We start from the raw sequence: 27,096 nt of genomic DNA on the forward strand, positions 1-27,096 counted from the left end.
ACATAACAAGAGAGAGACAATATGGAAGAATATCACTGGATTATCATCAAGTTGGGCTGCAAATGCAGTTATTACATCCCAATTGTCAATATACAATTGCTAGCAAGTTTGCAGCTGATCATTCATCAAAACTACAAACCTAACCTTCCAATTGCTTCTAAACTACCTTCCGCAATCATCACTTTTGCCATACTTTGTGCCGCAGCCTTCCACTTCCAAGCTCTTCTTTGCACTCTTATACTAGAGCCTCTAACCTACTTATATACAAAATCGCCAACCACAAGTTGGCTTATCCAATCATTAAATCCCAAGCCAGAGGAAATGTATTACAAACAAATAGGTCAGGACCCAAATCATAAGAATAATTCTCAAATGAATACATCGTGTCATGCAAACATACAAGAGGATCAATGGAACATATTACAACATAAAACAATGCACCAACATACATTGCATGTCGTGAATCTCCATCACAAGCTGCATCTTGCTAGCTTGATCATTAGAACCGGAAAGCTAGAACAGGACTGGACCAAACTTTAGATAACTTTATTTGGAAACATCAAAACACAATGCAAAGTTACACGTAGGAAGTCCACGATGCCTAAACCATGCCATTAGGATCGCATAAGAAAACAAGCCTGTTGGATCAATCACAAGCTAAAACAACAGGAAAACTTCCCAAATGAATAGTAAGCAAATAAACCTGATGGAACTCCAAATTTTTGCAATATTTAGACTCCCAAATGTCATGAAAAAAGAATATTCTTCATATTTCACTATGTCTAGCATTGCTGAAGGAAATGAACTTACAAGAAATGCTACAACTATATGCCAAGAATCTGAAGATGTTATGAAGTATTTGCATCTCTCACAGTGAATGAATATAATATACTATTGATTGCAAATGTCCAATAGTATATTGTCTTATATCAGAATAAAAGGCAGATATACGCTCATGGAATAGCATTCGCACCAAAAGGATGAGGAAATTATGCATGAAAACAGGGAACAGGGAGATTTTCAAATACATGTTTTGTGAAGGTCATTCTAATCTGCTCAAACAATTTAAAAGACAATGAGATTCAGATTCAGAATTTGAAAACTTGGCAGAGCTTCCACAAATGGAAATTAATGTCTGCAGATTCAAAATCATCTTATATAAACTGCAGTTAGAGAGTTCTTCAAGATGGGAAAGTTATAAAGGGAAATCCTTGACAATATTGTATGGAGATGATGAATGCGTGTAAGCCTGAATTCTGAATTCTGATGTCTGGGACTGCAAAATCTAAATAAATATTCACTTATGAAAACTGAACAATATAATAGTAAAAATAAAAAGAGCAGCATTATTTCCTTCTGCATACTTACCAGAAATGGTCTTTCGAGAAAGCTGGTTTGATCTTTTTCATGAAGAGACTTGAATTATAATACACATTAATGCAGTGGATGCACTCCTTGGATGGAATGAGGAGGCTTTACCCCTTGTTGAGTCCCAGTTGCAGCTAAATGAAAATTTAGAAGTAAACCGAATAAACAGGTAATACTGTATTGCAACTATACATCCACCACACCATATGCTGGGAGTGAAGTACTTGAATCAAGAAGAAGCCAGGTAGACATGGAGGTTTACTAAGACGTAGTATAAAGGAATTTTTGCACATACGGTATGCCAGAATCCATGTTGGCTAACGGAGGAAGTTTCCATGAAGGGTTGACTATGTGAGCGCATGCTTTTTGGTTTAGAAATGCATACGGGAGGAGTCTAAAATGCATGTACAGGTAAATCAAAGAAATTCGCCAGGATACTGAAGTCGCAAGTATTGGATAATGAAGGCAAAAATACTTCCCGTTGATAAAGAATTACCATGGGAGCAAGCAGTCTGAACCAGGCCATCATGTTGACGAAGACATACACGGGAGGGACACTCAAAGCATCTGATGATGGCATTGTTTCACGCAAGAGCATATGTTGGTGGAGTAACTCTATATGGTCGGATGCTAAAGTCTTCATGCGCAGGAGAATCTGGAGAGGTTTGAACGGAAGTTCATGGGAAAGTTTGGATGCAGATGCATGACATAAAAGAAGGTTATCAGGAAGCTTGGTTTCAACAAGCGATAGCCTGGAGGGATGGAGTCTTTTGCCTTTGATCTTGTATAACTAGGAATGCATCACCGATAACTAAAACACTCAAACGATGTACATTAAGGATGTAAGTATCTACCCGATGAAGAAACATTAAGCGAGGAGTGATTAAGCTAGCGGATACTTTCAGTTTACTTAAAGTTATATTAAAAATTTTAACAATGGGTTAGTTTTCATTATGAAAGGGTGCGGTGTTTGGAAGAACAACCGACACCCTTTACTTGTTTATAAATATGTGAAATGTAAAAGCCAAAAGGGGGGAGAGAGAATAGATTGATATTATTTTTTTGGAGATTTTTATATTGCATTTCCAAGTCTGTAGAACTTCCCATCATATTGTTGATATCTTTTTGTCTGAAAGAGGAGTTGGAGATTCGAACAAAGCAAAGGGGATTTTGATTTTTGAGTATTGTTTCCAGCAATTGTACGGATTCAGATGTGTTGAATTAAGCATCAAGATTTTGAATGCCTTCATCACGGTTTGTCCAACAATAAATCAGTAAGAAATTTTTATTTATCTTAGAGTTGAATTATGCATAACTCGTCCTTTGTAGTTGAGTTGTTTATTTGTTTGTAATTTATTGATTTGATAAGTATATTAAATTGTTCACTACTATTCAGATTTGATCAATGCAAATAGTGTAGAATATCGTATTATTCTCATTATTTGCATCTATTATGCCCGTGTGATGGTTAAATTATAATAGACTAATCTGAATGTGTTAAGGTGTGACAATTAGTAGCATCAAATTAACTAAGTTACTAATAAATATCTTATCAACAATATTGTAAAGTTGCACATAAGGAATGTATTTTTGACTCTATCGCCCAAATAGAATTCAGCACTGATCATAGAATTGCTCATAAGTTTGAACCCAATGCTGGCATTTCTCTAGTCTTTTTCTTTAGCAATCTATTTTCATTCAGTAATCTGTCTGTTTCTGTTTCAGCAACATATAACATCTTAAATAAAGTAATTGAAGTTCGAAGATAAATAATCCAGCACATTTCCTTGATACTTGCTAATTGAGGAACTTGTTTTCTTTAATCCACTATAATACATTTTGCTTCCAAGATTTGAATTGGGTAAACAAGCCCTGGTCCAGCGGAAACTAAAGCGCAGAGGTTTTTCCTGTTACGTTGGCCAAAATCAATTAGATACCCAGCATCGAGCAGCAAGGCTCATAGGTTTCTAACCTGTGATTTTGATAACCAACAAAACCAAAAGGATATATTTTTGGGTGACCGAGATGAGATACTTCTTGATGTGGTTAATATGAGTGCTTGCCATGTGGGTAAAACTTAACAATATGATGTTGATGTTATTCATGATTGCCAAATGAATGTTTTTTCTATCATCAAAAATGGCAGTAGGTTTACTCTACTTCCTTTGAAGTATGGACGAATGAAAGCTCAGAATTTCAGTATAAGAACTTACACCATAGGTGATCTGACTAAAGGTGGTGGATCTACAATAGGTGGCTGATAGGATTTCTAAGATTGAGAAGTTGCTGAAGGATTAGTGGATAAACATGAACCAGTTAACTTGAAGACTGGTGATAGCCAAATGTTACAGCAGGTTACCAGAGATGGTATTGTGGTATCAGATGAGCAATAGAATCATAAGAGTGGATTGAAGACTAATGTGTTACATAATTTTAGAGGTGGCATCAAACAGCAGGAGATGAAGCAGATATTGATGGACAGTAGCAATGGTGGCAGAGGCAGAGATACATGGTTTAGTAAGTTTGATCAAACCAGAGGTTGTAGCAGCAATAGTATTAAGTAGATACTTGGTGGAGGAGGTAATCCTACCAGAGAATTGATGAACTCTTGGGTGAAGAATGTTCATGGCATCTACATTCTGATGCCTTGTCAAATGTTTATAAATTCCTTTTATGGAACATCTTCTATTCACCTGGGGTGTTTGATGCAAGAGCATCCTTGGATCATTGGCAAACTTGTCCATCTTAAGGAGAATCCTAAATATCAACCATCATGCTATTGTTAACACTTGCAAGGAAAGCGTTCCTTCTAGTTCAGGGGTACACAAAGGCAAATAAACCTGTAGAACACTCATGGGTGCTATCCTTTGATTTTGAAGAGATCTAGTGTACATCCTTTCCCTTGGACTACATAGTTCTTCCGTGCTTTGAAGTGGTACTTTCTTTGGATGTAGAAGTTTCCTGCTTTTGTTTCTTTGCCTATGGCTCCTCAATTTGAACTCCTTTCTCCTTTGTATTTTCACTTGACGGAACACTTGTATTACTTTTCCTCTTCTTGTTCGATTCCCCTTGTTGCCCATTAGATGCTTGAGGTTGTTCCAATGAATCTCCTTCGACAATCTCTTCAACTTCTTTTATTTGGTCATTGTTAAGCACAACCTTCTCTTTGTCAATTCCACAATCTTTCTATCCAATCACTCCTTAGTATGAAGAGAAACTGGGATCGTCAAAGAATCCAGGCTAATCTCCATTCCATTCTCTCAATTAATTGATTCTAGCACGTGGTTTGTGGTGGTTTTAAAGTTGCCTCTAACTATGCTTCTATCGTCCTCAAGCTAATAAGGAATCTTTGTCCATTTGTACCTTCTAATCTCATCTATTGTCAATTAGGAAAATGTTCTTTCTTACTCTGAAATCATTACTTGCATTGGCCCAATAGTCTGTATGGGATGTGGATGTGTCAATTCCCAAATGTCGTCTTGATCTTTGCCCATGGGATTGAAAGCTTTCCTTGTCTAATAGAATCCTAGCCCATAATACTCTAGTTTTGTATTTGCTTGACTCGGCTATTGTTAGGGAAGTACACACCTCACCATTAACATTAAATGGGAATTTGACTCCTCGCTTGTGCTTGTTATTTAGAATTTTATCATAGGAAATAAGTTGTTTGGCCATTTCCATGATGACCATCCTATTTGTTGGATACCTTGGCAATCTTCTTGAGCATTTTGTGTTTCCAAGCAAGCGAATGTATGTGAAGTTATCACTTTGAGTGTAACACGATCCATGCTCTTTGATCAACCTTTTTGCTTCCTCTAAGAGCCTCGCTTGCGAAGCTCCTTGTAGTTGTCTCACAATCTTCATGGTGAATGCATTGTTGAACATCTTGAAATCTTTGTGACTACTAAGGTGATTTATTCGCCTTTGTGTACCCCTTAATTAGAAGGAAGGCTTTCCCCAACAAGTGATAACAATAACATGATGGTTGATATCTAGGATTCTCCTCAATATGGACAATTTCCACCTCCTGTTGAAGGCCCTAGTAGAAGTGTTGCAGCTCTTCCAGTTGAGAGCCAGAGGAAGAAAGAGACCGAGTCAAAATGGAGAGAGGGTGTGACACCTAATTGGTTACGAGCTAATTTACAGCATGAGCAAAACGTTGTTGAGGCATGACCAATCGATAACATTGAAGATCTCATTCAACTAGAAGAGGAAGATAATCAGCCGGCAAAGAGAATGGTGAGGGTGATTAGCGGTCCAAATTGCTATCCCTAGGGTGATCAAAGCAAGAAGTGATATGCAAACCCAAAATTACAAGATAGTGGAGAATGATTTAGGAACCACTACAAAAGAAATAGAGTATGACGAGGTTAAAGAAGGTCTCAAAGCCATGAAGAGAAGGATTAGAGGATGAGGTTGCAGAAAAGGACAAGTACAAGGAAGAATGTTAGAGGTAGCTAGCATTCTGCAGGAATGCCCACATGCCAATACAACGGATGGATTCCTTAGTCTCATCATTGCTCACCCTTGAGAGAGGAGATATTGAAATTATAGAGAATGCAAGGATCACACTTCAAGAGACTCGATCTTGGGTAAACAAAGTTATACAGGAAGGATTAGCGTTCCTCCCAAGGATGGTAGAGCAATTTCAAGCACTCATGACACTGAGAGATAGATTTCATGCTTTCATTAGTCTTTGGAATGAGTTTCAACTTATCAAAGAAAAGATTGCACCTTAGTTATAGGCCATGGCAAAAACTCTTGACCAACTACTAGTGAGAAGCCAAGTGATTAAAGTGAGAGAGAATGATAATATAAAGGCATTGCATTTTGCTCTAGGTCACATGCTAGAAATTTTGGGAAAGAAAATAAATGAAACTGCCCATCTTGATGTTGTTGTACACAACATAAGTACAAGCACTTTGGGTGCCATCACAGCTACATTCAATCTCAAAGGGCTAAATAAAGAAGTGAACTTGGAAAACTTGAGCAAGAGATCAAGATCCTTCAATAGTGGAGAGAATGGTATCATTAGGGATGAGGTTCTAGATAGCCTATCATCTCGCAGACTTCACATATGACTTTAATGCAAGAGCATGCAACTAAGTGGGAAAGCACATTGTGGAAACCAAGGGCAAAATGGATATAGCAAAGAGGAAATTTTGATACACCACCACACCTCCAATGAATGAAGTCAACAACATGGTGTCCAAGTTCATCGAATTAGCAAGAAGAGAAAGAGACAAAGGAAATATCAATTTGGATAGTAATTTGATGTGAGCCCATGTGGCTGTTATTTTCTCAATGGTTAGTTGTCTAGGTGTCTGATTATAGTTAGTTGTATTATTGCATGGAATTTTGGTATTGGTTTGTTTTGGTATACTTGTATCTCATTGGCCGATAGAGGTAGAAACCCTAATTAGGTTTTGTACGATTCAATCTAGATCATTGATTCTGATTTAATCTTGGTTGTCCATTGTATTTGAGCTCCCTATATGAGAATTGCTCCTCTCATTAGAAAAAGGAGATGTTGGAGAGTTGTTGCAAAAATAATGTCAAATTTGTTGTACTTGTCATTAGTATGTTTTGTAAAGTGATTGGTGTGATTAAGATTCTATTATTGCATGGTTACCTTCATTCTCATTGAGAATAGTTTTATTTCAAGGTTGCTTTCATTTCAAGTTGTTAAGTAAGACTAGAATGGAATTTGCTTCAAGTATTTGTAGATGTTCACTTGCATGAATCTAACAAATCTGGGCCACTAGCTTCTTGCAGAGAGTAAAATTGCCTTGTGTGGCAAGTTGATGAATGATAATACTTGACTTCAATTAGTATTGAATCTTTAGTTTGCATCAACTTGATTCGATTAAGGAGAAGTTATTGATTTGAAAATCTTTGAGAAGGTATTGATTTGAAAGTCTTCAAGTATACCTTAGTAGCTTGCACTAGGTGAGTCAAGTTGTTGATTAAGCTCGATCTAGTTTAAAAGTAGAAATAGGAGTTAAAGTTGAAGTAAGTTGAGAAGTCAAGAATTGAAAACCAAAAGCAATAATTTTATTGCGTATTGTGAAGCCATACTGTTAGAACTGCATAGTAGAATCTTGAGGAACAACATAAGTCCCCTGAGTGATTACTGGCAAATCACATTTTTTTGAGTGTGTATCTACAAATAAAAGGAACCTTAGAGTCACAATCTTTCATTGCAAGCTTAGCAAGAGAGATGACTTTGTTCAAGGGAGGATTGGATGTTTAATGTTTTATTTCAAATGATTCAATATTTGATTATGTATGTTATACTAAAATAAAATCACATCAACACTTCATAGGAAATAACCCACAAGAGACACATATCCCCTCGATTCATATGCACCAACCCCCACACCTAAGCACCAACTTAGCAAGAGACACTAATCTCCCCTATAGGAAGCACTAACTTCCAAATCAAAGTTTCACCATCTATTTTGCCTTCAATGACAATTTCCTCTATAAGATTCTCAATTTCTCATATCTTCAATGAATGATCTATATTTTCTTCACACAAATTTGTGTATGGTATTCTTCTCAATGTTTCCTTCACATATAAATTTGTCTCTTATATTCTCTTCATATAAATCTGCAACGCATATACTATTAGATTTTAGACAAAATGATAGAAGTTGAAAATGATTCAATTCAAATTAATACATGCTTCATTATTTTAATTCAATTACATAAATATTATATAGAAGTTTCATCTCCTACATTACAAGAAACTCCTATAATAAATTACCCAAATATATTGAGTTGTTTTAACAACTCAACACATCTGTACCTCTATTATATGTACGTCTTTAAAAAAATAAAACACACCATATATATAATTAGTTTGTATGTCCAATGTGAACACTTATTCCCAACACCCCCTCTTATTGTGAACATGGAGAGATTATACATCACAACACTAGACGACCACACACAATATAATAAGAGTAGGTGTCGTCGGTAGAAATTGTGTATCAGCCGATGGGTCCCTTCGGAAAGGTTATTGTTATGTAGCCGACGGGTCCCTTCGGGAAGGTTCTTGTATGTAGCCGATGGGTCCCTTCGGGAAGGTTCTTGTATGTAGCCGATGGGTCCCTTCGAGAAAGTTCTTCGAAAAGTATTTATACCCCCTTCGAGAAGGTTCTTCGGAAAGTATTTATACCCCCTTCAGGAAGCATTGTAATCATCAGATCTTATCAAGCATAATGTATTGTTTGGCATATGCGAATAATAATAAGAAGTTCTGCTATTCATATCTATTGTCTGTGCGTTGATTTATTGTACCTGTACGATAAACAGTAAGGACAAACACATCTACTCGTGTCCGGTTATAGCAAAACTAGCCTCACTATGCTTAGTGCTTTCCTCCAAGGATAAGGACTCACCCTACTATAAAAGGTCTTAAACTAAGTTGCCATGGTACCTCCCCCTAGACTAGAAGAAGTTCGAACTGGTCCGCAATTCTGGTCCGGTTCAAAATTGGTTCGGGCAGGGTTCTCTTTTTGCCTTGTGGGTTCGATCGAGTTCAAGCCCGGGTGGACCAAGTCAAAAAGTTCGAACTAGGCCCGATGGATGGCTAGAAAGTTGTTTTGCGGGCAATATTTTAATGTTTTTTGGGTAAAATTACATCTTGCACCTTCTTTCGCACAAGAGTAAAGAATACGAAGAAGGGGAGACAAAGAAGTGGTATATAGGTGCAGAGATTGCAGACTCGGATGCTTCCACTGCTTGGCTTATAGTGGATGATTTTGATGACTTTAATGCCAATACCATTGTTACTTCTATTGCTGATCCCATTGGCCTTAGCTCAAGTTATATCAAAGAAGATGAAGAAGAAGAGGAAGAAGAAGAAGAAGAAGATTGAAGAACTTAGAATATTAATAGATTTGCATTCCATTAGTTGAACAATGAATGTGAAAAAATGATACTTGAACTTGATATTTTTAATGTTTTGAATCTTTGATGTTGAAGTTGATTGAACCATATGATGGTATGATCACTATGATTACAAGTTTATGGTGTTTTTGTTGTTTAAATATATTTATGCTCCTATGCTACATTCTAATTTTAACTCATGCTTCATATATATATATATATATATATATATATATATATATATATATATATATATATATATATATATATATGTTTTTGTACTAACGAACCCAAACACCTTTCCAAAATTTTGACGAATTTGTGAGCCGGTTCTTGAACTTCGAACTTCAAACCAAACCCGAACCGATAACTTAGGTCTTAAATCAATCCTAGATAGGGACAAACACATCTATCTAACGTGGAGGCTATGAATAGGGACATACACTTGTGCTCACAACTATTATAATTTGGGACAAACACATCCAATCATAATTACCCAACAAATGTGATTAGGGACAAATACATCCAATCAGAATTACCCAACAAATGTGATTGGGGACAAACACTTCCAGTCACATACATCAATCTTGTGAATGGGGGAAAAACACATCCACTCACATATAACAATGCCATCTTGTCAATGGGGACAAACACATCAACTCACACACAACCAAGACTTGTAATTGGTGACATACACATCCAACCACAAATACAAAGTTTGAGAACTATCTCCTCATTGTCATGTATGAAACCACCATTAATTATCATTGTCACTCTAATCATATATAGGAGACGGTTGTCGCTGCCACCTAGAAACCAATTTTGGCTTTAGTCATTTTGGTACAAATAATTTTGCCACAAAAACAATTTCACAACCCCACCGATAGTGACACACAATATGTCATTGAGTGTCCTCCAACCTCTAGTGCCTCCATCCTCCAATTGATTGATTTGCTACTTACTTAGCAGATTTGGCCTTTGAGGCTCATTCCAACAACTATGAGGCTCATTCCAACAACTATGAGAAAACATATATCTCCCCCATAATTTAAACCTTTAACAAGAAGTGTAGGGTACTAACAATCATGCACTACAAGTCCAATGACAGCTGTGATACTTTTTAGATTTCAGTAGACTCAATGACACTAAACTCTTATTAAGATGGACCCGATTCTAAAAATAATTGAGCTTGACTCGGTAGAAGAAAGGCAACCTAGATAGCCCAATCTCCACTCCAATATAGTAAGGCTGATCATGACCACAATACATAATGATATTGCCGCAACAAATCACACTTATTGATCTCACACACGCCATAAGCTCAGCAATGTGTGTCATTCCCAAAGGCCTCAGATCTGAACAAAACTTCTACAAGCACTATGTGACATGTACTATAGCTTTCATTTCTCTTACCAAGAAAACATGGTCCCCAACTTAGCAGCTATCCTTGGAGACGCTCAAGCAAATTGGAATTAGATAGGAACATGAGCATAGGTCAAATTTCCAAACTCATTCAAGCATAGAGCTCTTTACATAAACACAACGGTGAAATACTGGCTGAGAAAGAGCCAGACAGAGGGTGAAGAGACTACAAATGCTACAAAAATGACACAACCAAGGCATGAGGAGCACTCACACTGACTGCAGATATAAATTCACAAAGAAAGAGAACTTGTGGAGCACTAATACAAGTGGCAATCCAATATGTATGGGCAGAGGAACGAGATCAATCAATCAGAGGTAATAATCATCAAATAGCACAATATACAAATCAAATAATTGATATATAGACTATGAGGGGAGCAGTATGGGCTTGGATAGCGCAATAGATATCTCTGCCTCTAACCATTCAACTCACTAATATCTTAAATGGATTCCAATCTGGAAAAATGCAATTGAGCTTTAAACAGATGAAAGCTTCCAACATTAAACCGTGCTCAGTGATCTGATTGCTGCTCTAAAAAATAATCACAAAAATAATAGGCATAGAAAATGAGCCTGCTTTGATACCATATTAGATTCTAGGTAGAATCACAGAAGCTGCAAATGATTGAATTCAGAATAATGCATGCTTCATTCTTCACATTCAAATAGATAACAATTATATAGGAGTTTAAGTCTCCTATGTTATAGGAAACTCCTATAACAACTTACCCAAACATTTGAGTTGTTTTAACAACTCAACACATTCTTACCTCTAATATCCTAACCTCTTGAACAAAATGTAACAAACCATACAAATAATTATTTTATTGTCCAATGTGAACACTAATTCCCAACATACACTCTTTCCTCTTGTACTTTACCCCAAGAATAGATCTTGATCTTCTCACAAATTTGCCTTCACTCTTCTTCTTAAGTCTTCATATACTTCTCTTTGTAAATATGCCTTTGTATGGTTTGAACTTTACTATCTTAATATGCACATTAGCTCGTGCATGTGTCTCAGATCTTCTTATTCACACATCACAACCCTATATCTGCATGGATTTATTTTATTTCTGCATAATGTTGCCTCTTATATTTGCAAGATCTGCCTGTAAATATTCCCTGCCTCTGCCTAAGTTCAACAAATGCTCGATATTTGAAATGATATAGCATTACGGTACTTCCTTCTATTTAATCTTCTTAAAATATCTCACATTTTCGCTTCTCCACATTTCAAAAATCTCTTCTTATATCTTCATGTCTCTATGAGGAGAGACTTCATTTAGAGAGGAGGCAAACTTTCCTTTACAAATTGCTGCCTCTTTAGACTTCTAATAGATACTCATTAAACACCACCCATAACTAATACGAAATCGCTGCACTTTTAATTTATTGATCAGTCAGCACTGCTTTTTACATTGCCTTCATTTTAGTAATAATCACTACTCATGGAGAATATTAACTACTGATTTTCTACTTATCATATTGACTTCTCTTCTTGTAAATATAATCATTGCCTTATATCATTTGCTGTCCATAATGGTGATGGTTAGGTGTTTATTTATATTGATTGTTGCTTTCTATTATTAGAATCACTGTCTTGCTTGAATAGCTTCTTTCTTGAAAAGGAATCATTAATTTTCCAATGAGGTTCTTGCCTTTATATGAAATATACCTGTGTAGAAAATAATGCAAATCTCCCAGTGACTCAATCTGCAGCAGAAAACTATCTAATCGAAGTTTCAGATTAACATATTGTTTACAAACAGCAGAATATATAAAATCAAACTCAGGATTTAACAGAGGAAACTTGTGACACTATACTTACTGTTTTCCCCTACAGTGTACACTATACACCAGATACTGATGACTGTCAATAGCAAATTGGAGCTTGCATTTACAAGCGTAAGCATACCAAAATAAATAAGGATGATGGCCATGAGAATTCCTCCTGTTCTAAAACTCTATCATGTGCGACAAGGGGATAGCGAAGTTGTTCACCTGCACAGTTTTATCTTCAGCAATCTGTGCCGGTTCTGAAGTTCGCATCACAGACTCGTAGATTCCCATCATATCTTGCATTGATTCTGCATATGCAATGCAGAGGAGAAAGAACTGAACAGGGGTGACATCCTGCCCAAAATTGCCCTCTAAGACTTTTGTCTCAGAGAAGCAGCAGATGTATTTGTATGAAAAAAAATGATATGCATAGCTGCCCATAACAGCTCCATTACAGTCCTGTTCCTTCCTATGCCAACCTGAAAAGTATAACTGCCTTAAGAGAAAACCATCACAAACAAGGCAGATTGACCTACAGCACCCAACTTGACAAGGTTATTAAATAATTACATTTATTGAAATTTATTATTTATTATTTATTTATTTAATAATTTATTTACTTAAATGGGGTTCACCACTTAGTGTGTTGGTTAAGTGGTGGTGTTATCCCCACGCAGGTTCAAACCCTTGCTGGGCCAATGTTATCGCAGGCTTGTGCCTTTGCTGATACAATGTGATTGTTCCTTTGAGCCTCAGCTTTGTAATAAGGGGATGAGGTCCCACATTTGTGACCTCACTGGTTCTTTGCTCTAGGTCAAAACTGTTCCCCATAGAGCCAGAGGGCATATCATGTTAGCATCACCAATCACGTTAAAAAATTCACCAGACACAAAAAAATTATTCACTTGATTAAAATAGTAAAAAACTAGAAGCGGCCAACTCAGATTTAATCAGGGACATCACATCATATTAATCATGTATGAATAATTAATTTGAGCTCTAGACATGGGACTCGGCCAGCAAAGTATTGCAGTGAGGCTTGGCTCTTTTATAAGAATATTTAATTTACTTCAATTTCAGCACTATCTCTTATAATAATTCAGCCATATTTTTGTTAATGCTTCCTCTAAACAGCAGGCTATCAAATGTTCTATCTTCACTTATGCTTGAGGCCATATTTACTTGGACCAAAGTTGATTACTCATTATGAGTCCCAATGCCAATTTTGCTTTGGAATCAATGAAAAATTCCTAACAATCTTATCCATACATCAATAATTATATATTTAGGCAATGGAACCCTTCTTAACATGAATTTCCCATCAGTGACAACTAATCGCCTAAACAAGAGAACATAGAAGAAACCAAACAAAATTAGCTAGGTAGCCTTCTGAAAAGAACCCTAAGATAAGACCATTACACAAAAGATGGATCAAAGTTCCAGAAATTGAAGAGAATCTAGAGAACTAATCATCATTAGCTAATCTGAATTCCTGATAAAAAGTTCAATTGTAAGAACATGAAAACAAACCATCTATGTACCTGGAAAACTCCATTTGGCTGCAGCTCTCCTTCTGCAACAATTATTGTATTTTCCACAAAGTATCCTGTTGTAATCTTGTGCCATGTGTCAAGGAGAATAACAAAACGTAAATAGTATCAATATTGTAATTTGAAAAGTTTCAAAGCCATGAGAGAGTATTGACCGAGAGGTCTCAATAAATTTATGACATTAGCTTTATATTTAAGAACAAGAGGATTTCCTAATTTAGTATCAAGTTATCAACTTCCTCAATTAGTTTTGAACATACAAATAATCCTTTTGGAAACTTCCCATAACCTTGCGTCTTAAACTGACTTCTTGGTTGGTTTTGTATCATTCAGAACTCCTGGAACTAGCATTTTTTGTGCAAATATTTTACTTCTAATCATCCAACATTCATCCTAAGGAAATATTAGATAATTAAACTTTAAATCCTCTCTTTACTTCTCCATCACAATCTAATAACACTTTACTCAAAATTCTATTTTTTAATTTCAAACTTTCTTCATCCAAAGATTTAACCTATTTTGAAGGATATTGCTTTTGACAAGTCAATTGGAATAGCTCCAGTAAGGTCTTCCAAGAAAAAATGTCCATCTTCTAATTGTGATATCACCCCCATGATCCACCTTCTTCCTATACACCCTATTAGTGATTGAATTGTTATCATCTGCATCAAGTAATCCACGTCATATCAAAATTAGAGAGCAAGCAAAAACATGATACTATAAACTTGCACTCGTTTTCTCAGCCAAGAAAAAAAGCAATAATGAGAGAAAAACAAATGTGCCCAACAATAAACATGCAGTCTCATTGAAAGATACTACGTGATCTGGTTCAATTTTGTAGTTTGAAAATAAACAGATATCCTCTTGAATAGAAGCTGGAAGAATGTCATTTAGAAATTAATGTCAAGGATCAAACAAAAGATTCTCAACAGGGCTTTCCAATTAGGCAGAGAGGACTCAAGAGTGTCTGTTAGTTTGCCATATGCTTTAGAATGTTTAAATGGTTTAGGGTGGCTCCCATGTAGGAACAATCTGTCAAATAGCAGCATTGACAGTATAATTGTGTAAAACAAAAAAGAATTGCTTAGCATCCTTTGGAACCATTTTATTTTTTTGTCCAAAATGCAGAACAAAACACAGATGCAAAAATCAGATTATAGTATATATTCTGTAAACCAACATGCATGATGATAGCACATAAAAGGCTGTCCTCATGGCATACCTCAAAGCTGCCAGACCTAGACATGTCAGAATCAAATGCAGGCCTGACAAAATGCCTATCACGAGCAAGCCTCTGTTGCAACAATTGAAGCCTTTCACGATACAGAGCAGCTTTGCTATTAGCTTCACCATGGATTGGCAGCTTCCCAGTGAACCTGAAAATGTTATGTCATGTTAGATCAGGAGTCAATAGTATGGAAGTTGTATCTTCTATTCTGAATATGAAACTTCACTTATTCCAGAATAATGCCTTTGTTCAATTCAATTTCAAATGTGTCAATCACAGTTCATTTTCAACCAGAAAAATGCATAGAAGAAATTTTCTCAGATTAGATAGACATGAATATTTTATGCTTCTTAGTTTGCCTGGGTAACTTGAAAAATATAGAGACAACATCAAATACTCACTCGAAGCTGTATTTTGGCCTTCAACTTTGTGAGTAAGAGGGTTGAAACTAATTACTTAGAGCTTTCCTTGAGTTTGGAGGGACACAAAAGAATGAAACCACTGAACAGTGAATTTTATTTCCCGTTAGAAATTTCATACAGCTCTGTTACTTAAGAAAAGTGTGGAATTATCGGTTTCCCACAGAATAAATTAGTCTGGAATATACGTTTAAAAGATGCTATGAGAAAGTAGTCTACTCATTGGTTCATTCTAATTGTTTAGATTTACGGCATGACTTCGGCTATCCATAGTCAAAGCTTGCAGTTATTATTACGGGGATCAAAAATGAGATGTGAAAAATAATTGTCTAGCATTTGATCAAGTCATTCCCATTGGAGATGGCTCGTTTAGAAATTTTCTGTTCTCATATATTGGAAGTATCCAAGCTCAGTACACATGGTTCATAATCCATCAAGGCGATTTCACCAGTCATCTGTATTGAAATAATATTCTAATATTTATTTATAATAGGCAATAAAGTTGTTAGGATAGACTCCAGGAATATACTCTACTCTAATTTCTCTTAGTTGTCAATACTATCCTTATCAGATAAATCATTTATAACTCCTATTTGACTTTCACTCCTTTGTTAATATTGCATATCAAATATCGTGATAATCATTCTTTGTCATTACTTTTTGTAATATGGTATTAAAGCTTGGAAAGGGAGCTTTGGTTTTGAAGGGAGTTGGTGATAGAGAATGATAATCAAGATATTTGGAATTTGATAGTAACGAAGTAGCAAAAGTCTCCTTAAATAAGAGTTACAAACAATTTATCCAATGAGAATGAGATCAACAACTAAGAAAAGCAGATGGCAACTGAGAGAATATTCTTATCGTTCATGTTAACAACTTAATGGACAATTATAATTAAATATTACACTATTATTCTTATACTCTTGGCTGCTCGAAACCATGATGATGCACCACTCCTAAAGTGGCAGGTTGACTCAGGTTCAAACCTACGTCAATCATTCTTGTCTTTCAACAGCTCAAGCAAACAACCAGTCTACACCCTGGGGGATGCTCTTTTAGAGTTTGACAATCATACATTATTTAAAAATACCCACATCTATCTGCAAGAATATTATTTTGGCAAAGACTGTCTACAATGACTAAGGAATTTTACAGATCCTAGCTGCTTAAGATGTCTTAATTGCAAGATCAAATGGAGTCTCCTTATTACAAAAGCTTCCACTGTGAGAAATGGTTGTCCTCAAAGGTGAGCATAATGCAAAACTATAAGTATTATGCATAAATTTTAGCTAAGCACATGTTTGCCATATTTTCACTAAGAAATTGTACAAATTTCATCAAAGTTCCTGAAATTTTGACATCTGAGCATCGATTGTGCACAGATTCCTCATTTAGAATGTTTGGGGATGTTTCCTTGAAGGTGTATGGTAGATCACAAGCATGATACAACCTAGAAACTTGAATTTATAGGTTGTTCAGAAAGTACATAGCAATCACCTTCTAGTCATAAGTGGTTAAGATACTTCCAAACCTGATTTATTTAAGAAGGAGATCGAGGTTATCAAGGAATCTTCTTTGTGCAATGATTTGATAAATTAGCTTATCCCAAGAAAGTAGGTATCTCCAACAATGTCAAAGATTAATAAAACATGGGCACCATTAAGACCAATTGGCAATGCTATTCACTGTGTGATTTATAATCTACCATACTTTCTCAAAAAAGCTCAAAACATTGGTGGGTGGTGTTGATGTGAGTTTTGTGAACACCCTACATGCAAGATAGAATCCTAGGCATTCAATCCTCCCTTGAACAAGGAAACTTCAAGCGCTAAATAATGTAACAATATTGTGCAATCAAGCGAAGTGATCCTAATGTTTAAAATGTGTACTTGCAACATTTTGCTGGATACAACTCATTTTTATGATGTGATTTTTTGGTGAACGTGCAAGGGCCTATGCTATTCTTTTGTGGAGAATCTATCAACTTTCTTATGACAAGTGATACGGCAATTGAACTCTTCAACTGATCCTAACAATGATTTTTAAAAGTGCAAAACAATATGAGTTTGAGAGTCTAAGCTACTTCTAACTCAAACTCTAACAATGCAAGAGACTATTGATGATGTGATGAAACTAAACCAATCCTTGCTTCACCAAATTAAATAACTTGGGAAAAGAAGTGCCTAAGGGTGTGCAAATGATTTACAAATTGCTCATACACATCAAAACAAGAAGACATGCTAATTGATGAACATGAAGCAATTGAAGTTAAGCACTTGCAATGTGTTCAGCCTAGCTTGCACTATCACTTGTAATCAACAAGTAATAAAGACAAAACGTATAAACACAAGTTTCACCATGAACCACCAACAATGATATATGTCATCTTCTACTCAACTACTTAAATAGATCTCATCTAGGTGAGAAGTAGAAAACCATGAAAAACTCCAAATAATGCAAGTAGTCACCATAAAGCAATGGATTTGTAATTAATTTGGTGGCATTTAAGCAACAATTTCTCTAAAATCTCCCCTTTATAAATGATTTAAGCAAGCCTTATCCAGAGGCCTCAAGTACAATGGATGGTTGGATTGATCCAAATATCAACGGTCAAGATTATTTCAAATAACCCTAATTAGGGTTTGTCCTAACTACCACCTACAAGCATTAAATGTTGACTAATAAGAAAATTTCATTGCTTTGAAATGCATATCCTCTTGAGGATGGACCAATGAGAAAATTCAATGTAGGAATACATCAAAAGCATTCAACATGTCCATTTGGAATAGCTTAATTAGTGGAGATGAAATGGGTGCCACCTTAGCATGCTTAACTTGCAAACTATGTTTCAACTCTACTTCTCATTTTGAAAATCTTCTCATTGAAGTGTTCATGAAATTGTACTCGTAATGATATCTAGGCTTTGATCCTACCGTTGACTCAAACTCATTGACCTTCATCTTTCCTTGTTTAGGCTTGATCATGATGGTGTCACTTGTATTGTTTGATCACCAACATCTTCCATGCAATCACTTTGTCTTTAAACTTGATTTGTATCCTAGCTTTCTTATCCTATGAGATGTGTGTATTTACAATTTGATCATCACCCTTGGTTGAGGTTTCCAACAGATTTGGATATACAACATTGATCAAGGCATCTCATAATCCTTTCCTCTTCATGATTGAAGTTGCAATATCCTTCTTCCTTCACGTTTCTTTATGAAGGACTCGCAACTATCCAAATGATGCTTCCATACTAACCTTGGTGTTATGATCAACCATGTTTATGGAGAGGCTTGACCATTCCATCTCTTTGCTTGTCATCACCCTTTCACTTGTATTCCCTTCTCCGTGCATCCTTGCAAGACAAGGGAAAAGACTTCTATTAGAAGTAAAGCTATTGCAACTTTGAAAGGAATCAACTTGTGACTTGCACCTAATTTGCATATTCACTCTTTAAGAACCTTGAAATCTTGAACACAACCCATCAATCATCACAATATCAATTTCTGATTTTCACACTTACTGCCTGATTTTTCACTTTAAGATTCCCAGCAACTTACCCAATTTGATTGAATTTCATCATTGCACATTCTACTTTTAAGCTCAAACCTTATTTATATTTTGACAAATTTGGGTCATCACAAAGTGTGATTCACACTCCTCAGCTTGCACTTGGAAAAGTTTCATGCCTTAATTTGATCTCAATCCACCTTGAATTTAGACACTCAATTCATCTGATTTTTGCTTCTCTTGAGTCTTCTCTACACTCATGCAATTTATTTGCTATTTGCATTAAACAATTAAGATGAACCAATCAACCTCTACTTTATATGCTTCTCCTCAAATAGTAATGTCCGTTGGGGGGGTTATGAAGGCTGACCTGATTCATGAATCCCACTTGATTTCAGTTTGTTTACACTCCTTGGCTTTCTCCGTGGCTGACTTGGCTTGATCTTTGGATTTCCCACTCAATGTGAGTCAAACTTCTTCAATGGCCTTTAAAATTTAGCCGAAGGGAGATCAGATTTCCAACCTGGTTGGATCTTTGTCTAAGTGACATTGCAAGTGCATATTCTTCATCAATCAAATCAGATTTCTCTCCTTCCATTTAGATTTTTACATTGGCAAATAAAATTTTGCCTTCCATTGCTTGTATTCTCATCTTATGCCTCACCAAACCTAGCTTCTGTTTCAAGATTTCATTTCAAGTTTTTGGGAGGAAAGCTTCATGTCCAAGGGTGGTCAGAAACTAGCCTTGGTTTGGGGTTTCTTTATTAAGGTCAACTAAAAACTTTGTATTACAATGAGTCCAGATTTTTGCCATATTCTTGGACTTGTTTCCAAATGCAAATCAGATTTCCCATTCTTAACTTGAATTCTTACAACATTTGTTGGAGACATGATGATCAAGTCAAATTCCTTGCTACATGTTTCAAAACTTTGTGGACAACGCCAATTTCAACCTTGTCTTAAGATTTTCATTTACTATTCAAGAAGGATCTCACCCTTGGCTTGGGCTTTGGGAAATTTGTCCACAGGAGATTCTATTTCCAACCTATATTGAGCTCTTGATGAGACTGACTCCAAAATTTCAGCAATTCTTGGAAGCTCACCTTGGAGCAATCAGATTTTCACTTCGTTATCTTAATTTCCATCAATATTTAGATCAAAAGCCATCACTTATTTGCACAAATTGCCTTCGGTTGAATTGGGTTTTTTATTTGATTGGAAGTCTGATCAAAACCCAATCTAATGTCCATGGTCGCCCAAGATTTGATCACAAAGAAGGGATCAGATGTCAACCAATTGTTAGGAATTTCACCACGTTCAAATCAGAATCTTTGGGTTCAATTGGAAAAAATGTTCCATCCAAGTCGGAATTTTGGTAGTCTTAGGAATCTCACATGGGATCTAACCAAAGATTTCATTATGTGGGTCATGACTTGACAATCGAAACTTCTCATTTCGTCCTAGATCCTAACTTACAACTAAGAATCGACTTGCATCTTTACCTTACTCAAGCTTCCTACCTTGTCAACATTTGAAACTACAAAATTGTTACTGAAACTAAGGTTAAACTAACAAACTACCAATCTAACAAGCAAAAAGAGGGGGTCCACATTCGCAATAGGGCAATGATTTGAAAAGGTCACAGCAGATGGTATCTCTTCTCTCATTTAAGACTGCACTAATTTCATTACCTTAAGTCAAGATATTTGACATCTTGGTTATTTTTTCCACAATAAGAGCTGAGTACTAAAGATATTGATAGAGTGATAGGAGAACATAGCATCTTCTTGCCAAAGTGCTCGCCCAATGTGAAAGTCGGGTCATTGTTGTCAATAGATGAAGGATTAAAGGAGTGAACTTGGAACAGTCTATCTAGTTTGGGAAACTTCAGACAACAATAAGTTTTGTCTAACCATATTTTAAGTTATCTCTCTGAATTGCATTGTTCAATAACAAGAATCATACTTCACATCATAATGGTCAGGGGACTGAAAACTCTATTTTGATAAATCTAGTAAGCTGGTTTTAACAGCTGTTCGTGAAACTTGGATTATAACATTCTTTCAGAAATAATGGCTTTCCAATAAAATACAGTCCCCCTCAGATTGTTTCACAAACTGTAACAGTATTCAGCTCTGGTAACACTCCTTTAGAACTATACAATCTTTTGAGATGCCACTGCTAGCCCCTGTTTTGTATCACAGTTGAGACTGATTTTCTTGTCAGACAAACTTCAATGCATTCTAGTGTTTAATTTCTACAGAAATTCACTAGGATCACTAATAGAAGATAAACATCAATTGCATTTTTGTTTGGGCTGCATCTTCTACCCTTCTGGTAATTGCAGCACTTCTCTTGTCAGGAGAAGTATCATATCCTAGTCTGATGGAGTTTTTCTCGGTGTTGTCAAACATGATTAGTTTTGAAGTAGATGTTCCAATACAATTTTGTGGTTACAATGCATGAAATGGATGGCTTAAATCTGACCAACTTGGCAGAAATGAGTTTTGAAGCAGACTATTTCTGATGCAATATTGCAGTTAAAATGCACAAAAATGATTGGCTTAAGTCCGATCAAATGGTAAAGTTCTCCCTGTTGAGACTTAATGCCCACAACAATTGACCAACAGACTTAGATATTATAACTTGACTGAAGTTCTAAAATTCCTAAAGGAACACGCCTAGTGGGTCTGTACTCTCTAGCACTTGAAAATGTGGTCTAACTAGAAATTATAGGCTGAATTGGTATATGGCTTCCCGAGTTCAAACATGATAGTTCCTATACCTTATTCAGACATATATATTACACTATTACAATTCTGGATGCACATATGCCTTGTTCACATAATTAAAAACCTTCCAGACTGTTACCAGCCAATTAGTTTGAATGCTTTTGTACTTGACTTGTTTGATAAATCCTGCCTGTTTAATTAAATACCTTGCATAAATTATTCTTGAAAGTAAATTGCACCTTGGCATACAAAGATGTATTCAGTCAAGAATATTCAACCAGTGTAACTATATCACATTTTTAAATATTCAAAAACTGTTAGGGTGTTGGTGCTTTGTTCAACTGGAGAGTATCATCTAAGATGGCCCTGCATAGACAATGAAGTAACCTGACATGACTGTATGAAAAAATTATCCGGTATAGTGAGCAAATTCTGCTCCTATTTCATGGAGGAAAATCTGCAATAGTCTTATTACTGGATACATAATTGGATTTACCTTTCTTAAACATAAACTTTGAAATGTTAGGTTTATTTGCTTCAGAATAAACATGTCTTAGCAATGGGGTGTGCCTTCAACATTGCCACTTGACAAGTGACTCCAAGATATTCTAATTAGTTGGACGTCCTTTCTTCCAACTATCCCTCCCACAAAAGGTGCCAAGGATCTTAGGGCCATGCCCTAGAATATATAAATTTGAAATGATCTTCTATGTTAGAACATGTTTCGCGCAGTCACCACCTTTTTTCTGTATAGGCCCATTGGGATCTTGATTGTAAAACCAGTGCAGTGGCTAAACATAGACTAAAGTGATAAAAGAACAGTTTAATTCATGGTAAGGTGTAACAAAGTACAATAGATGGTCAGTAACAAAGTACTATATTTTAAGCTTCCCTAACTCATACTAAAAGCATTAAGAGACTTGATTGGTCAGTCTCACAAATGGAGCAATGTGGACTATCATAGCTAGCATTCCCTTGCCTCATGTATAGTGGAATATCACAATTGAGATTCTAATCATGTTCAAGGTCTCTTTCAATGTGTCAATACATTTTGCTTGTAGAAAGATAATAAAGCAAATTTAGGCAGTATAAATAAAAGCGGCATACTCTAAGTAAAGAATTGGGACTGGGTTGAAGAATTTTGAAACATATTCGCCTCTGGTTAGCACTTAAACCAATCTGATTTTCAAAAGTTGACCTGACAACAAACTCAACAACATTAAGTGAAGACTGTTTGCCTTAATTCCATCCATTGACACCAAGCCTATAGGCTGAATGCTGTTGTGATGCATTTTTACTCCCAAAGTTATTCAAATATTTGCAGCTGAGTTGCCAGTACAGGTACATAGGAGAATCAGGTACACTCAATTCTTTTTTTGCATTTGGGTATGTGGTTTAGGGTAAGTGTGTGTGTTTTGAATTGAGTTGTGAGCAGAATTAGACCTTTTTTCAGCTGATAGTGAGTCAGAGCAGTTAATTAGGCTTCTCATATATTTTGTGTATCACCTTCTAAGGTTAGTAGTAACAGTTTCAAGGTATTCCTTCTATCTCTTTTCCCTGTGAAAGAGTTAGTTTTAAGTGATCCATCTAGGCAACCGACCCTTTTCAAAGTTCATCCTTGCTACAGGAAACCCACAGGTCCGTGGATGATCCCATGTTTCACAGAATAGCTGACTCTCACACTCGGCTTGGGTGCAATCCTTCGTGACAACAAGCACACGACCATAAGAGGCAAAGCAGGCAACAAGCTCACCCAAGATTTATGGAAGCAACCAATTAGGCTCCAACTTCTGATTCAAGAGGTGAACATAAACAGTCCAAGGGTTGTTATGTAATGTTAATCAAGGACAGTCTTAATAGTGTGCCTTTAAAATCTTCCGTAACGAGTCACCCTGTAACATTATACATTCCAGGGCAATCTACGTTTCAAGCATTAAACAAACCCTCCTAGATTTTTTAAAAAGGTACAAATATTAATATAATCAATTACCGTGAATTTAGAAAAACTTAGAAGAGGAAAAGAAAGGTGATGCAGGCTCGGTGAGATTGTGATGCAACTGTTGTGGGAAACATTAAAGCATCCATGTTTACACATCCAGCTCAAAGCATACCTTATGCAGCAATAACAGCAAAAGAAAGGGAATAAACATAAATAATAGATTTGTAAAGGTCATGGAATGCTTGGCAAAAGGTGTTGTATCCAAGTAATGAAAGATACTCTTACTCGTAAAACATTTTTCGAATGGGATCATAGCAAAACTTGGAGACGAGGAAAACATCAATGATACGGAGGCCACACTGATTGTAGGCAGTTATGGATGCGCCTGCGGTATAATCATTTTCTGCATTGGTCCCAGCGAGTAAATTGATGATTCCCTCCACGCATTTCTTGTCCAAAACAGGTGCTTGCACTGAAAGAAAAACAAAAATTTAAAATCCTATAAACAAAATGACACTTTCCTCCCTATAAATAATAACAACTTACTACCAATAATTAGCAATGTAAGGGAATTTTTGAATTGACGAACTCTAGTGGTAAAGCAGTGATTATTCACAGTGAAGGCCTAAGTTAAACCTCAAGAGGTGAGATAAAGTGTTGTGTTAAAAAGTAAATGCAAACTCCTAATGGAGCCTCAAGTCAAACCCCGTAAGTCACGATTAAATGTTAAATTGAGTTAAAAGTAAGTGTGCATTCTCAATGGGACTCCAAATTGAAGCTCCGCAGTTGACATAATCGGGTATAAATTTTGTAGAAAGTAAACGAGCCTTTCTAGTCGAACGCCAAGATTACATCAATCTGTATACAGAGGCTCCATTTTGCTATGACAGCACAATCCCTTAGACTCCAGGCAGTGTTACTTGCTGATGTGTATTTTGTCATGTTTTTTGATAGTACGTACATATGAGATCGCACACAGTTCTTTGAAGAATCTAAGAAAAATTATGTTGCTGATCATATTCAATGAAAAAGTCCAAAAATCTAATTTTTTTTTTTTTTAAATTAAACAAAATGCGGAGTAAGAAGAGAAATGCATACAAGAAACTCTGTCGATTTCGTCCATAACAAGCTCGAGAGCTTCATCTTCTGCATCAGTGAATTCATTAATGAAGTTCACCACGGCCCTGAGAGCTTCTACTGTGAGAGCCAACCCTCTCAGCTTGAACTTTTTCTGGACATTTTTCAGTGTTTGAGACCCCATTTCCCGTTTTCTTTATCCCTCGCTGGGCTTTCTTCAACTGGTTGCCTCCTCTCAGATGTCAGGCTTCCTTCGATATTTTACCATGATGAAAAGAAAGTGGCGGGAAAGTTGAAGACCTTTTTTATACAGATCGTCGGTAGTCGGACTATGGTCCTATGAAGGGCGCTTCCTTAAAAAAAATTACGCCGTGGGCATTTCATCCATCGCCTCACTTTGCAGATCAACGGTCCATATTTGTAATCGTTCGACTGCGAAACCGTATCCATCGGTATTTTAGATCGCTGTTTTTAATATTATCTCATATCATTCCACTGCTTTTTTGAGGCTAGGCCGGGGTTTTATGGAAGGGGTTGGAGTAGCTTCCTCTTTTTCTCTTTTTTTGTTTGGAATATTTTTTGTTTTTTTATGGAGGGTAGAGATTTGCGAGGCAACCCAGCGAAGCACAAAGCTTGCAAGCTATCAACCAGCGAAAGTCACTACATAGATTTTTTAGGAACCCAATATGGGTCTACTTGTGCCTAAAACCTCTTTGGCTTAGAGCCAAGGATTGAGGGACATCCACGCTGTTAAAATCACCCAGGGCACAATCCCAGCCTCATCCCTTATGATGTCAAAGCCTTGCACTCAACAAAACTTGATCCCTGGTAGGCTCTTTGTGAATCTTCTTGAAATAAGATTCTAGAGGAACGTTTTAACGTGCAAAGGATTTCCTCAATGCCGCTGTTTCGACGAGAACACTTGAACTGACGGTTTTTAATACAGGCACAAGTAGAGCAGAAGCCCTAAGTTCCGTGGTCATGGGTCGTTCACGCCAATCTCCCGTCACTTGACGGGAAGGAAACCAGAGGAACAACTCATAATTTACCTAGGAGGTCGCGGTTTCGAATCTCGGAGAGGAGTACAATAGTGTGTACCAAGTTTTGTTGGGGGTTTGACTGAAAGATCTCATAATAGTGGGACCAGGGCAGCAGACACAAGGAAATAACAAGAAACAGCGTGGGCGCTTCTGTAAGAAACAGTGGGACCAGGGCAGCAGACACAATACCAGACAGGGTTCAGATCCTAGGTAGGCCCGTTTCCAATGGTAAAACGAAGACTGGGGCCCAGCCCACAGCAAGATAGTGGCAGGCCTTAAGCCAGGGGTTTCAAGGTGCACTTTTTGGTTTTGTTTTATATATTTGCTCTTGTTAGCTTTTGTTTCGCCCTTCTTTCTTTTGATCAATGGAAAAACAAATTGAGGATACACAAATGAGAAAACAAACGGTGGATATGCAAACCATGGAAAAACAAACCATCTCATTGGTAAAAAACGGTCAAGAAATTATGGTACACTTTGAAACTAACCATTTAGGGCAAGTCAAAATGGCATCACTTGGCAAGACAGGAAAATATATCTGGGTCAATGTTAAACAGTTCAAGGGCATTTTAAAACGTAGACTTGCTCGTATGAAAGGGTCACATGACAAGCAGAAACACGGGCAGAGATTACATAAACAAGTCAAAATGTGCCCTCCTCCACACTTAAGTGGTGACAGTCATCTGTATGGTAGTAATAACTTCGATGAGTCTGTCAGTTACAGCCCTACCTCCACACCTCTCGCTTGGTGCCCAGATCTATACGTGCAAGAACTTTTGAGGGCCAAGAGGAGGTTGGAGCTCCTAGAGGCTAAGGAGCAAGAAAGTTACCGCAATATACAGGTGCTAATTGCAACAAATAAAACTCTTGCAGATGATAACAACACTTTAAAAGCTCAAATCTCAACGCTGCAAGAAACACTTTTAGCCGGGAAGCTTGAATGGCAGAATATGAAGGATGAATGGAAAAACCTGAATGTGACATTGGAAACAAACAAGGTCACAGCAAATACCGAGTCATCTCATAATAAGGAGAAAACGATTCTTCACACTAGTTTGCCAAGAAAGGCAGATGGTGAAGAGAAGAGAAGGAGTTTTGCAGAAGTCACCAAAACTTGGGACAAAAAC

General features: G+C 36.6%; 1 protein-coding gene across 1 annotated transcript in view; it reads right to left on the minus strand.

Moving 5' to 3' along the window:
- The window catches only part of DPB2 (DNA polymerase epsilon subunit B2), a 35,844-nt gene extending 10,421 nt beyond the window's left edge, over positions 1–25,423 (minus strand). Inside the window, exons 1-5 of the mRNA XM_089796686.1 lie at positions 24,951–25,423; positions 24,138–24,324; positions 15,244–15,397; positions 14,552–14,683; positions 14,013–14,090 (exon numbers count right to left, since the gene is read on the minus strand). Coding sequence (XP_089652812.1) covers positions 14,013–14,090; positions 14,552–14,683; positions 15,244–15,397; positions 24,138–24,324; positions 24,951–25,113 — 714 coding nt within the window. The 5' untranslated portion in view covers positions 25,114–25,423. The remainder of the gene's footprint in view (positions 1–14,012; positions 14,091–14,551; positions 14,684–15,243; positions 15,398–24,137; positions 24,325–24,950) is intronic.
- Between the last annotated feature and the right edge of the window lie 1,673 nt (positions 25,424–27,096).

The sequence above is a fragment of the Cupressus sempervirens genome, chromosome 8 (assembly GCF_028749045.1).
Source record: "Cupressus sempervirens isolate cs-2001-9-10 chromosome 8, ASM2874904v1, whole genome shotgun sequence".
In the NCBI taxonomy this organism is placed as follows: Eukaryota; Viridiplantae; Streptophyta; class Pinopsida; order Cupressales; family Cupressaceae; genus Cupressus; species Cupressus sempervirens.